Source organism: Phascolarctos cinereus, unplaced genomic scaffold, assembly GCF_003287225.1.
Source record: "Phascolarctos cinereus isolate Bilbo 61053 unplaced genomic scaffold, phaCin_HiC Scaffold_4;HRSCAF=312, whole genome shotgun sequence".
Taxonomy (NCBI): domain Eukaryota; kingdom Metazoa; phylum Chordata; class Mammalia; order Diprotodontia; family Phascolarctidae; genus Phascolarctos; species Phascolarctos cinereus.
This window is the reverse complement of record NW_027555847.1, coordinates 378,044,217-378,058,402: the sequence shown is the minus strand read 5'-3', so window position 1 is coordinate 378,058,402 and position 14,186 is coordinate 378,044,217. Positions and strand designations below refer to the sequence as shown.

Sequence of the window (14,186 nt, the reverse complement as noted above, 5' to 3'; positions counted from 1 at the left end):
TTCTTTCTCATTTTCTAAGTATGTATTAGAATACCTGTAATTGTAGAATCTTCATATGGCAGTGAACTTGATGGTTTTGTCTATCATCATCATCATTATTGTTTTGAGAAGTTTGAATGAAAGATGATCAAAGCTGCATTTATAAAAGGGGAGGGGGAGCATTAAGGCAGATTTCAGATTGTTTCTTTTCTTTAGATTAATCAGGAAGAACTGAAATTGGAGAGTAAGAGTCCTCCCTCCCACCACGCTTTGCTTTAAAATGTTTTATAATTGCTCTTTTCTCTAAATTAAAGTGCAAAAATTTCACATAGGTCTTCAGATGATATTAGTTATACACCTAATTAGGTCCAACCAGTGGTCTGCTCACCTCGATGCTTTCCTTTGTCATGCTGGCCTTAAGGGATGGTTCGCCTTCCATGACATTACCTTTACAAAGTTACTAATGAACACCCCCAAAATTCCCCTTAAAAGTCAATTGTTTATTGAGATCTTTAATTTAGTAACACGATTTTAAAAAATATTAAGATTATGATCTGTCCCAGTAGTAATATGTTTGTGTTTGTAGAACATCTTTCTCCCAGAATTTTAATGTAGCAAGACTTGTTTCATAGCATAGTGAAAAGAGTTCTGGATTTGGAATCAGAGGACTTGGGTTCAAATATAAGCTCTGCTACTTATTGTCTTTATGATTTTGGGTAAATCACTTGGTCAGTGTTTTTGTGTATAAAATGGTTGTTGGACTAAATGGCCTTTAAGGTCCCTGTCACTCATCTATGAATGTAGCCTTCCTTATATAACCATGTTGTTTCACAAGCTCGTTATTCTTCTAAGAGCTTTTCTTTCTCAGTTAAGGTAAGCTACTATTCTACAACTTGTTATAGGGTTGCCTGGGAGCACTGAGAGGCTAAGTGACTTTCTTGGGGTCACAGAGTGGTATGACATAGTTTTTCAGTTTATCACTTAACCCATGTCTTGCTGACCCTGAAATTGGCTCTCTATGCATTATGCTGTGCTACCTCTTACGTTAAGAGTTTTATCTGCTAATATTATGTCATTTTTATTATTTATGCAGAATGACAGAATTTCAAAATTTCTAGTAAAAAGCAGAACCCAGGTTGTTTTTTTCCTATTAGAAAAATTGATCTGAATTAAAAAAAACAACAAACCCAGTCATACCTTACTTTGGGGTAGCTAAAATATTAACATAATTACTAGTTACCACCTGATTCAGAAAAGTAGGTATCATTCTGTTGTTTAAGTAATATGCTATTTCTGTTCATTGATATTTTTTTTTGTATATTTTTGTACAGGTCACTTTCCTGTTGAATCCTTGATTTAGTTTCCCAGTCCTCAGACCTGCTCCATGATCTAGATCTAGGAAATACTCAGGATTTTGAAATGAAGATGGAGGAGGCTGTGGGAAAAGTTGAAGAACTTACTGAGTCTACAGTCCCACCAAAGACATCTGAAAAACAAGAAACAGTGCAGACAGAAGATGGACCTATAGAACTAGAATCTCATTCTCAGAAAGGTGGTGCGGGTGATTCTGCAGTTCTTTCATCAATGCCTTGCCTGCTGATGGAATTGAGACGGGACTCCTCAGAGTCTCAACTGGCATCTACAGAAAGTGATAAACCAACAACTGGCCGAGTTTATGAGAGTGACTCTTCTAATCATTGCATGCTTTCGCCTTCCTCCAGTGGACATCTGGCAGACTCAGACACGTTGTCTTCCGCAGAAGAGAATGAGCCCTCCCAGGCAGAAGCTGCTGTAGAAGGAGATCCTTGTGGAGTGTCTGGATCAGCTGTTGGTCGCAAGTCTAGACGGTCTCGATCTGAAAGTGAAACATCAACAATGGCTGCCAAGAAAAACAGGCAGTCCAGTGATAAGCAGAATGGCCGAGTTGCCAAGGTGAAAGGTCACCGGAGCCAAAAGCACAAAGAAAGAATCCGGTTACTGAGGCAGAAGCGGGAGCTTGCTGCTCGCAAGAAGTATAACCTGCTGCAGGACAGCAGTACCAGTGATAGTGACCTGACCTGTGACTCAAGCACGAGTTCATCAGATGATGATGAAGAAGTTTCAGGGAGCAGCAAGACAGTCACTGCAGAGATACCAGGTAGAGGATGTTTTTTAAACTGAACGGTAAAGCACCTGACACCGTTTCTCAGCTGTCTGGCTCAGTTAGATGAGTGACGTTTGAGAAAAACCAGGAGACCTGCAGCTCTGTGTAAATTTGAAGACTGCAGTGTATTAACAAGACATGGCCAATTAAAAACAAAACAAAACAAAAACCAAACCTGTTCTGAGGTTTCCTGTGCATTTTTGCACATCAGCAAAAATATTTAAATGGTAAATGATAGGGACGAGACTTTTTAAGTCATGGAATTTCTCACAGATCTTTTTCTCTGTAAACCCATTAAATGAACTCCCATTATTGTTTTTTAGTATTGATTAGATTTAATAATCGTTACACAGCTTCATTACTAAATACTTTCTCCTGAAGAGTAGGCACCTTGTTTGATTATACAGCAGCTGCACCTAAGTTTATGGTGTCTGAAGTAACATGTTCATCTTTTATCTGAGTTTTCTCATAACTCCCTTATTTATTGCTCAATACAGTGCTTGCTCCTTTTATGTTTTATGATTCTGATATACATTTCAATGCATGACAAGCTTAGTTGCTCTTGTTGTGCATTATTTCTATGTGAAGCTGTCACTTATTTCATTAAAAAATTGTTTTTGCAAAATTTCCCCCTTAAATCTTCAAAGCTTTTAAAAATTTTGAACCAATCTGTTGATACTAGCTTTCATGTTTCAAGGGTCTATAATTTATTAAGTCTGCTCCACCATATAATTGGATATGACAAAACTGTTACAGGGGCAGCTTTATAATTCATAGAATAAGAAAGGTGAGGTCTTGAAAGTTTCTTAATTGGTGAATCTTCCTTTCTGAATGTAGCATGATCAGAATATTTTGCAAACTGCTTACCTAGTACCTATTTGATCTTAGTCTTGTTTTTGCAACCCTAAAGAGGGGGAAGTTTTGGTTTTCCAAATTTTTGTGGGTGGTCATACTATTTCTTTCTACTTTTCTGAAGGTTGTTTGGGGTGTGCTTACCTCCACATGATAGAAAACAGCATATTGCTGATGTAAAAGGAGCTATTTAAAGGAAGACAGAATTGGTTAGCTAAATCCACAAAGACCCAAACCTATATAAATTGCATAACAAGAATGATTGTAAAGCACTTTATACATATTAAAGTGCTGTATAAATGATTATAAGAATAAAACATAGTATCACCTGTACAATGTTATGCATATTAAAGATGAGTTTTTCAGAGTCTTTAGAAATATTTGTCACTGTTTGACTATCTCCATTGAGTGAGTGGGGTTTGTTTCCCTATGGGAGCTATCTCTTTGATATATGGTCACACTGGAGCTCCTTCTGGGAAGTGGGTTAAATGATGAAAATGAAGCTCAGCATTTAAATACAAGAGAGAGGCAAAGATGTTTGAGTTGTTATAAGGTAAAGTCTAGGTTGGGGTTTTTAATCTTTTTTTTTGCATCATGGACCTCCTGAGAATGTGTTTGAATGCATGCACATACAAATACATAGTATTATAAAGGAAGCAAATTACATTGAAATACATTTATCAAAATATTTAAAAACACCTTTCCCTTTCCCTAAACAAGGTTAAAGATGCCAGGAAAAGAACCCCTACTCTAGATGATTTTTAAATTTTTATACTTAATAGTGATTTTAGTAGTAGCAAAAAAAGGAACGCCTTATAACAACTTTGAAAATCTTTCCTCTTATGTTCTGTTGGTGAATTCCATTGCTTATGCCCAGCAGTTAAATTTGTCCATATGATGGCTTTCTGATACTTCTACTTTTTAAAGTTTACTAAATACATAGTTTTCAGGTTTATAATTTGCTTCTGTGATGTAAGATAGCTGTAATTTACCCTACAGTTTTTCTTCAAATGTAGGTTTTTAAAAGTCTGGGTTAAATAAACTGCTCATTGAAGACCAGGCAAAGTCCATATAAAGGTAGTGTGAGGAATGACCTAATTCTCCCTGTTGCTATGCCTAATTCAAGAGCCAAGTTTATATGTTTCTATTTTCTGATAGCTTTGCTAGTGGGTTAGCTTCATTACTTTTATTTTAAATCAATAAATAAGTGTTGTTCAGTTTCCTATTTCTACAGAGTTTATTAGCTAAAAAAACAAAAATTCATGATTTCTCTGAATACATTTTCTGACTCGCTAGTTCATATTGAGTGAGAATGACATGTAGTGAGTTTTAAAATAGTGCAGTGGTATTTGAAGTGACTACTAAGAAGCAAATCATTAATAAGATGAAGGTCGGAATAACAATAGTTCACATTTATAGAATGCTGGAAGAGTGTCATAATGCTCTCCTTATAGCACCTCTTTGAGGTAGATAGTACAAGTATTTATTCCTATTTATAGATGAAGAAATTGAGGCATAAGGAAGTGAAATGACTGCCTAGGGTCATACAGCTGGTAATTGCTGGAGCTAGGATTTGAACTCAGGTTTTACCAGTGCTCTTTCTGTATACTACTACTATATAGCTTAGATTGTAAATGGAAACTGAGTTTAATTTGTGATTATGCTCTTTACTTTAACTCTAAAACTGGATCATGTGGATTTTTAATATTAGTCACCTCAACAAAATCATAATGTCATTGCTGAAATCATTTTGCTGGCATGCATTTATTTTTGATGTGCTTATTATTTTGACATAGATATACCTCAAGCTCCCAAGAAGAGTCAGTGTGTTTTTTAGTATTGAAATAATGAGCCTTATTTGCCCAAAAGACAAATGTTATAAATCCCATTTGCAAATTTAGCAATTCGGATACATTCTGAAAGAACTTAATATAAAAACATGGAAAATGCAGATAAGCTGAAAAAAATGCAGCCAGGCTGACAGAGAACCTTGTGGACAGCTGAATTCAGTAGAATGTCTATGCAGCTTCAAAATCAAGGACAGTCAGGTTGTTTGAGGCATTTGTTATTTGACATCTTTTAAAAATATATTTTAAGAAAAATAGCTGTTATTTTAAGTTTTTCTTGTTTAGAAGTTATCTTGAAAGTCAAAGAGGAATGTATTTTTAAAACTGGACGGATGGGCTTTTACTTTAGTAAATAATTCAATAAATAATTACTGGTTGAGATTCCATGTGTTTGTCCTTAAGAATTGAGTTTATGATTAGGCCAACAAATTATTCTAGAGGTAAGAACTGTTTATTTAGTGCAAGGGCTTAGTTTTTTGATGGACAGCTAGAACTAGATTGTGTCTTGGCTCCATCTGAATGTCCAAAAAAGATGTTTGTTTTTAAGAATAAAGTCTCTTGGCAAGTTTCCACAGATTATCTGGATGTTTTAGTTAATTGATTTCGAGAATTGTGAAAAAATAGTATATGGATAGAGAATATTTTATAGTGAATATTAATGTAATGATAATGCATAATTATAAAAGGTTTATCTTTGAGGAACAGAAGTTCTTTATAAAAATAATCTGATTAATAGATTATCCATTATTCTGTTGATAGTTTCTTTTAGAGCCTTCTTACGTTTAAAGGGACTGCTTTTTAGAATTCTGAATATAAATTAGACTATAATTAGATTCTCAAAGTCTGTTCTTGGAAAAGAATTTTTATGTTTAATTCATATGGCTTTTTAAAAAATATATACAGAGAGGAAAAGTTAGGATTTGACCTAACTCAAGAAATTTAATGCTTTGGAGAAGCTAATCAGTGATGTGTACTAGTACATTTCCAGAGAAAACAAAAATGAAGATTTTTTCCTATACTTGTGTGTAGTTCTTTAAAAAGATATTTTTGAGTAATTCTCCTTACCCTTTGCTTTAAAATTATACATTATATTTAAATTATATTGTGAATTCTTTTATGTGGTATCTGGGTAGTGTTTGCATCTTAGATTTGCAAGCTTCCAAGCCTGTGGAAACTTCTGTTGATAGAAGATTTTTGCTGACTTCTTTTATTGATATTAATCTTTTTAGTCCTAGTTCCTTGTTTTCCTCACTTGTTTGTGTAAGTATAGATAATTCTTTCATAAAGGAAGCAAGTAACTCTTAATGTCTTGGTGTACAAGAATGCAAAGGGTAATGCAAACTCTCCCCCCCCCCCCAGAGTATGAGAAAGTTGATAATAGATTGTGTAAATGAATCTAGGAAATTAGAACAGATTCACCTACATTTTGGCCTTTGTGACTTAACCCAGCATCTATTGCCATCCACAACTAATTATCTTTACAGATTGTCTCCATTCTCTAACCGCCCTTCCCCCCAATCATTGCTCAGTACTCTTTCAGAAATAAAGAATCTCTGATGCCATGCAATCAAAACATCCACTTTACTCTTCTTAAACTGTTCATTTAGTTTTATTTGTCCAATCTTTATCTTGTGGTCAGACTCCTTAAAGTAAATGTGGTGTTCTTGAAGTTCCAATTAGCAAATAAGGTAAATGGTATCCTGCAGTCTCAAGAAAGGTAGTAATTTTAATCATAAAATATTGCATGCTGCTTTGGACGTTTGTTAACTGTGAAGACATCTAAAAATTATTTCTGATAAAGGACTTATAGTTTCAAAATTCATAAATTATGGCAATAGAAATATTTATGGATATAGAATAAGCCACTTATAGTTGAAAATATATATACACATACATCTATTTTGAAACAAGGGTATAGTAACATAATGATATTAGTGACCCCCCCCCTTCCCCTCCCCACCCCTTTTCTTAAAAGTATTTAAATCTTTCAGGTAATTGGAAGTTACAGGCTACTTTCTCATCAATTTTGTGTCCACCTGGCCATTAGCATTGTTTATGCTGTTTTCCTGAGTTAGCATGTCTTAGTAAATATAATGTTCTGACTTAATGATGTCTTATCAAATGGCCTCAATGTCTTTAAAGCTGGCTTCAGTCGTGCTGGGGGATCTGGAGGAGCGACCAGGGAAATTCCAGGATTGCTTGACAGGGGCACCGTATGGGATAGGAACTGCATAGGCAATGTCCTGGAAGAGGCCATGAACTGCTTTGCCGAGATGCAGAGGCAGACAGAGGAGAAATTTCGCATGTGGATAGAAAAGCTAACCCGCCTGGACACTGAGGAAGAAAGCAAGCAGCAACTGGAACCCAGGGAACCTAAAATACAACTAGTTGGCCAAAGAATTCCCCTTACCACTCAGTCAGGTGCATCTATACAGATCCCTGAAAGCCACGTTCTTCCACAGCAGCCCTTCAGTTCTTATGTGAGCTGTCAAAATATTGATACTACATTAGAGTTTCCGACGACTTTTAATAACAATTTTCCAACTAACTTTTCAGAAAATGCAAATATTGCAGAGCGTGATTTGAATCAGTCGCAAACTTAAAATAAGTCTTAAAAGCTTCTTTGGATTATGTTAAGAAAAACATACTTTTCTCCCTATCACTTGCTTTACCCCTTGATGTTTTAAACACAATAACAATAAATGTTTTAAGAAAAATTTATATGTTCAAAACAAAACAAAAAAATTGCCAAAGCTTTGTCAGATATAACCTAGAATACTTGTTATATATTCTTGGAGCATTAGAGTTATATTTATCATGCTATAATAGGAGTAATACTCATCTGTATGCATTTTGCATGCCAAAATTATATGAAAATTTAATTTAAAATTTTGACACTTAAGGAATCCCATTGCATCGAAGGAGTTATGAGCATTTGCTAATTCCGTGTGTATCTGTTTGTACTTAAATTCTGCAATTTAAACTTCCCTAAATATCACTGTTCCCTTCATTATTCTAATTTGTCAGATCATATAAAATAATCTTACCTCAGAGGTTGTATAGGTAATGAATGTGCATGACAATATGATGTCCCATTAATCCATGTAACATTTAATCACTCATTTTTATTCAGTAGTGTTGTGAATTTCATTGCTACGTAATTAAAATAACACATTCATATGGAGGAAAAAGCACTGAATTCATTCATCAAATATTGAGTACCTAGGAGATGGTCTAGGAAGCCTAAAGATGAATGAATAAAACAAGTCACTTCCTTAAAAAACCTTGACTTATATTTAGAAAAAAATGATTGTTCAACTAATATGTTCAACTAAGAATTCAAAGCAGAAGCTAGGCAGCTGTTATTCGTTTTTTACTGGCCACCATTGTACTCTGAACTAAAAGGCATACATTTCCCATAATCTTTTTAGAGTAATCTAATTAAAAATATCATTTGTTAATAGATAGTTTTGAGTGAAGTGGTCTGTTAGGTCATTGACCTATTGTTTGGACTTAATTTTATTTGTTAGACTTGGAATTATCAACCCAAGAAAATACACATAAATGCACATACATTGGAACTTCTGTAGGGCACATTAAGATGATTGGGGTGGCTTATCACAGGTTAAATTTATTATGCTATAGGAGATATTACTGTAATATACAAGATTCAGAAATAGTGATTTTTATTTTTTGAGTTTATATGAAGAGATACATTGAGAATATTGATGTTTAAAAAAAAGGAGAAAGTGTATAATAGGAATAAATTATTTTGGACCTTTACAATAGTTCTCTTTTCTCATGGTGCCATTTTCTTGGCTTAGCCTTAAAAAATTATCCTTTAGCTCATTTAAAAAAATTACATCAGTATAGTTATAATCAACTTTGAAGGATATTTATTTTAATGGATGACAAAGTTACAGTTGTGATTTGAGGAATGTCTTAATTATGTATTTTAGGAATTGAGAGATAAATAGATAGGTTGTGTTTGGAGTTTGTTTCCTATATCATTATGCGTTGTGAATTTAGTTTTGAACCTGTCAACGCACTGTGTTTAGAATGAAGTAAAAAGAATAATTTTTTTTCTGTGTTGAAATGAAGAGCATTTATTTGTAGTTTTTAATTAAACCTAGAGTGTATGTTTTTAATATCCTTCCTGCTCAAGCTGATGTTTTCTCTCCTGTTTTCATGTATGTATGTGGCTTAGAATTGGAAAAATAATTCTTTGTGATTTTTTTTCCTACCTTTTCTGTGTCTCCACCTCACGCCTTTGTCAGGAGTCTTGAACATGAAAACAGGGTTGAAATGGGTAGGAAAGGTAGAAATATGAGATACTGGACCTCTTTAACCTCTTAAATTTTACAGGTTTATAAGACTTTTTCTTTTATGGTTGTCTGTCAGAGAATATGTAGGAGCCAAGAAACATCCACTGAAATTAGAACAAGTTAAGAAAGATTGATTAAGAAATTAAGAAAATCTCCTATTTTTTTATATAATGCCTATGTAAAAGGCCCCTTGTAGATGGTTTTTGATAATAGGACCAGAGTTTAAAAAGATTTTAGAGAAACTCTCCCTCAGTCTCTCATGTAATTTTAGGTATGGATTTTTCAATGTAATCTATACATCTCTTTGAAGGAAATTATATGGGCATTTCTCTAAAATTATACTATGTATCTTATTTTAGATTATCTTTTAAGTATTTGTAGTTGTAGGTAAATTTAAAAATATAACTGTGATTTTTGAATGGCTAAAATTTAACTAGTTTATCCTCAGATGATGTTGAGAGCTTTCAGGGATGTTTTCCTATTTTCCTCCTCAATTTTTAGATTATAATAGATTTTACTGTGTATAAATTTTTAGAAATATAAACCAAATTAACTTTTTAGCATGTCAACACTACTGATTTTTCCATGTATGCATAAACTGTTTTAAACAGTTAAATGATTATTTTTTTGTATATCAACTGTTTAATATATTAAGCATGTCCAGAAATATTCTTTTATTTTTAAAAATAAAACATTTAAACATCTTACAAAAGAAAGACTGACATATGGACTTGAACCAACTAAGTGTTTGCTAGTATTCTATTGACCTGATTTATTTATCGATTTTGCTTGGAATGGACAATAGCTTTGTAGTGCTGGATATGGTATGATCTTTGTCTGGTTTCTTTGTGTTATTAGAAAGCACACAGTTAAACGGAATGGATAGATTGTGTCGTAAATATAAGTCTTAATGCTTTTAATTAGTATTTTAAGTAGGAATAATATTTTTATATTAAAAAGGGTAAGTACTGTGAAATTCTTACCACACAGTATTCAGATATAGTACTGAAAGTTTTAGCAAAAGGATAAAGGGAACTTTAAAAAACAGCAACTTTAGTTAATGGCGCCCCTCCCCAGAATATTATGACCTTTTACCTTTCAAAAGTAGGCTCTTATGTGAAAAGTTTAACATCACAATAATTTTGTAGCCAAAACACTTAATTGATGTGATTTTAAAAATTTGATCAATTTTGCTTACTGTGCCTTGAATATATCTTAATGTATTACTGTTTTAAGGAATATGGTTTTGAAAAACAAAGTTAGAAGAATCTCAGTGACCAGAGTTGTTCAAATCTGAACAATTGATTATCCCCTCTACAACATATTCAGGTGGTCCACTTGAAGCCCTCCAGTGACTGAGGGAGAACCTACTACCTCCTGAAGGCGGCCCACTCCCCCCTTGTGGACAGCTCTGATTGTTAAGTTAGGAAGCTTTTCATTATACCAAACCTAAATTTACCTCTATGCAGTGATCTACCCAGGGCTCTGTCTTCTGTGGCCAAATAGAACAAATCTAATCCCTTTTCTCTCTGACAGTCCTTCATATACTTGAAGCCTTTTATTTTTTGTCCCCTAAGTCTTTTCTTTTATAGGCTCAGTGTTCTTACTTCCTTTGTCATACTGTCATATGATAAGATCTTGGAGCCTATCATCTTGTCATTCTCCTAAGGATGATTATGTTATTTCTGAGTTCATTCTCTCTTTTTTTTTTGTGGTACATGAATACTATTTGGAAATTATAAAAGTGAAATAATGTCTCTACAATGGCCTCATTGTTCACAATGGGGTATTTCTGTGGTCCTATAATTAAAAGTAAAACCAGGTCTCTTATCAGTACAAATAATGAACCCTCCTGAAATGATTAGATTATTTGAATTTGTGCTTTATATTCCCATTGGACTGGAACTAGTTACATAGTTTACATAATTATAACTTCAGATAGTGCAAATTCAAAAATAAATGTGACTACTTCAGGGATTCATTATTCACTCTAGGATCTAACTGTGTAAGAAAGCATTTGCTTTTGAGTACATGATTAAGATGTAATTTAGATTCTGTTTCTTTTATATCCTCTGTTTTGAGAGTATTCTCGTAAATATTAAAAATTTTTAGTTCACCATTCTGACTTAGCCCATCAGATCTGATACTAGGGAAAAACTCCCCTTCCTTCAAGCTTTTAAATTAATCCAACTTTTGTTTGAAGTATTTGTGAATAAAATCCTATTCCCACACTGTTTTCCTTTTCCTTCTTTATGGGTACATAAAATTCAAGAGCATTTTAGTGGAAAAATCTATCAGACAATTATTTCATTTAGTAGCAGCTTTTTTCTAGGAGAGGAAAGGATGAAAATGATCAGGCTGTTGATTTTTCGAAGTATTCTTGCGCTTACGTGATGATTTCCCCCCCCCCCAAAAGATGAAAGCCAAAAGTTCCTTTCTAATTGGTCCTTGTAGACATTCTAGTATATCAGCCATCTAGTAATCTTTTGGAGAATTTAATCAGCAAATCAAAATAACTGAAAACATTGATTTTACAATACTTAATGGGATAACCAGGGATGGGGAACCTGTGGCCTGATGGTCACATCCTGTGTCCTCATGTGGCCTCGAGGCTGCAGGTTCTCCACCCCTTGACCCTTTGAGTGTATCTTAGTAATTCAACTCAAATTTTACACAGAGTACGTTATAGTTGTCAAATTATTATTCTGAATTTGATTTTTAGCTGGTGCCTCACAGTTGAGTAAAATTATAGAATTAAAATCATGATTTCAACAGACTATTCTCAGGAGATTGGTAATTTATGCAGAATTCTTTCTTTAAAGAGCAACCCCACAAATTATAGTATTTTGTATAATTTTTGCAGATTAAATTGGAAATTTTACACCACTGAGTGCATATAGCATATACTTGTTCTGTTGATCTTTAGAAGTATTGTTTCTTTATCTAGATTGATTTAAATATCTCCTTAGAAGAGTTTCCATAATTTAAAAATTTTGGTGTGTACCAAAACAATAATTTATCATTTGTAGGGAAGGGATGATGGTAGCCTGAAGTAGTGGTCAGTAAATATTGTTTATTTCTAAGTACAAAATATGACTATAAATTCTATAAGAGCAAGCATATACATCCAAATAAATGTCACCTTGGAAATGAGGACCTTTGGGAGACTGTACTTTAATTCACTAATGTTTAAAGCATTTTGGGAACTCCCTCTGAAATTTGCCTTTCTTTAGTGCCTTTGGAATGTTGTTTCATATCTTAATGATGGCAGAGTGGCCTTCTTTGAAGGTGGATTTGAATTTGGTGGTAGCCACTATCTTTAATCAGAAAAAGGATAGGAATATGAAATAATGGGGCCTTTCTTTCATATGAGAATTATATTGTGTCTAATTCTGAAAATATATATCATATGTTCTTTGAGCAGTGGCAGTATTATTAGAATAAGGGTAGCTTTCTATTAACACTTCTTGCCAAGGGGCTAGTGCTCCTTTGGATGTTTAAAACTACAGTCATATTACTTTATATCTTGTATATATGTTAACTTAAATTTGTGCGGCTTGCTGAGCAAGTTGACTTAAGTCTATATAGTATTTGACAATTTATTGTGATAAGCTTTAACCTAAAAAGCATTTTAAAGTAATATATCCTGAATTAGTGGGGTCCTAAGGATTTCCTAATATAACTGGTCAAGTTAGAGGATACCAAATTAAGGCTTCTAAATCTTGTCTCATTTGGAGAAAAAAAGATAAATTATAGCTTCAGAATTAATGACATAAAAACACTGAATTTTGTTTTGCCAAAGGTGATAGGACTACATTGTTACCCATCATTCTGCTATTTTCTGAATCACTGGAAGGAAAACATCTTGTGGTCCCAGACAACTTTAAAGGGGTCTTCAGATAAGAATCCCTTGTTTTCATTTCATCTCTATAGGCTTATTAGATAAATAAACAAATCCATCCCTCCACTATACTTAACAGCATTTTGTGATTTTTACTCATGCTCTATTGGAAAAATGGGACCATTCATTGAACAGCCTTAGAATATGAGAATTCCATGAACACTATTTTTCATGTAGCGTTTTTGTTCTTTCAGTTGTTTTGTTATGCCCATGAATTCTGTCCTGGGCTTTAGAGTCTTTGGCCACCACTTTTAGATTTACCAGTGTCAAGAAATAATACATAATTTACAAAATCTAATAAGTATAAAAATACATGTATAATTCTAAATGGGGTCAAGATGACCTAGTTCAAGTCAAAATTCTGATATATGCTGGCTATATGACTCTGGGCAAGTCACTTAATGTCTCACTGCCCCAGATAGCTGTCAGAATTATAACTTGCAGAAACCCAATGAACAAGCACTTATTAAGTGCTTACTATGGGCAAAGCACCTTACTAAGTGTGGAGATACAAAAAAAGGCAAAAACAATCCTTGTTCTCAGTTGATGATATGCATTGGTAAAGGGAATTTCTTCACTGGAAGGATCCCCACACCAGTAAAACCACAGGCCTGAGTCTCCTAAAAGTCTTTAGTTTCTCCATGATAAAAAAAAACAAAACCCTTTTTTTTAAACCAAAAACAAAATTTTGAATTTAATGTAGTGCTTCTGATGGGAACAAATGACCAGCAAAGCTAGTTTACTTAAACTAAATTATAATCATGAAAGTTTGCATATTTTTGAGAGAATTTCCTTTGGACATATATTTGACATGAATAAATTTCCTGAGAAGATAATTAAAATGGCCTAAAATTTTTAGAGAGGTGAGTATTGGAATAGGAAGCTAATAAGTACTTAAACATAGCCTATTATTATTTTTTTCCTTTCTAACCAAATATTTCTGTAAATTAATTCGATTTCACAGATCACATTTCCTGAGATAATTTTTCTTTGTAAACTCTGTAACGGAAAGTTTGATAGCAAATATGAAGGAGGAGTATACCTACTTCTTAACTGATTTTGCTTCTGATTCTTTTTTAATGCTCTAAATAGACACTGTGGTATGGAATAAGTTGTACACAATCTGACAGATCCAGGTC

General features: G+C 33.5%; 1 protein-coding gene across 1 annotated transcript in view; it reads left to right on the top strand.

The window, feature by feature from the left end:
* Positions 1–14,186, top strand: part of ARK2N (arkadia (RNF111) N-terminal like PKA signaling regulator 2N) — a 118,640-nt gene that overhangs the window by 72,753 nt on the left and 31,701 nt on the right. The window contains 1 exon segment of the mRNA XM_020985763.2: positions 1,311–2,116. Within this exon segment, the coding sequence (XP_020841422.1) occupies positions 1,399–2,116 (718 nt within the window). The 5' untranslated portion in view covers positions 1,311–1,398.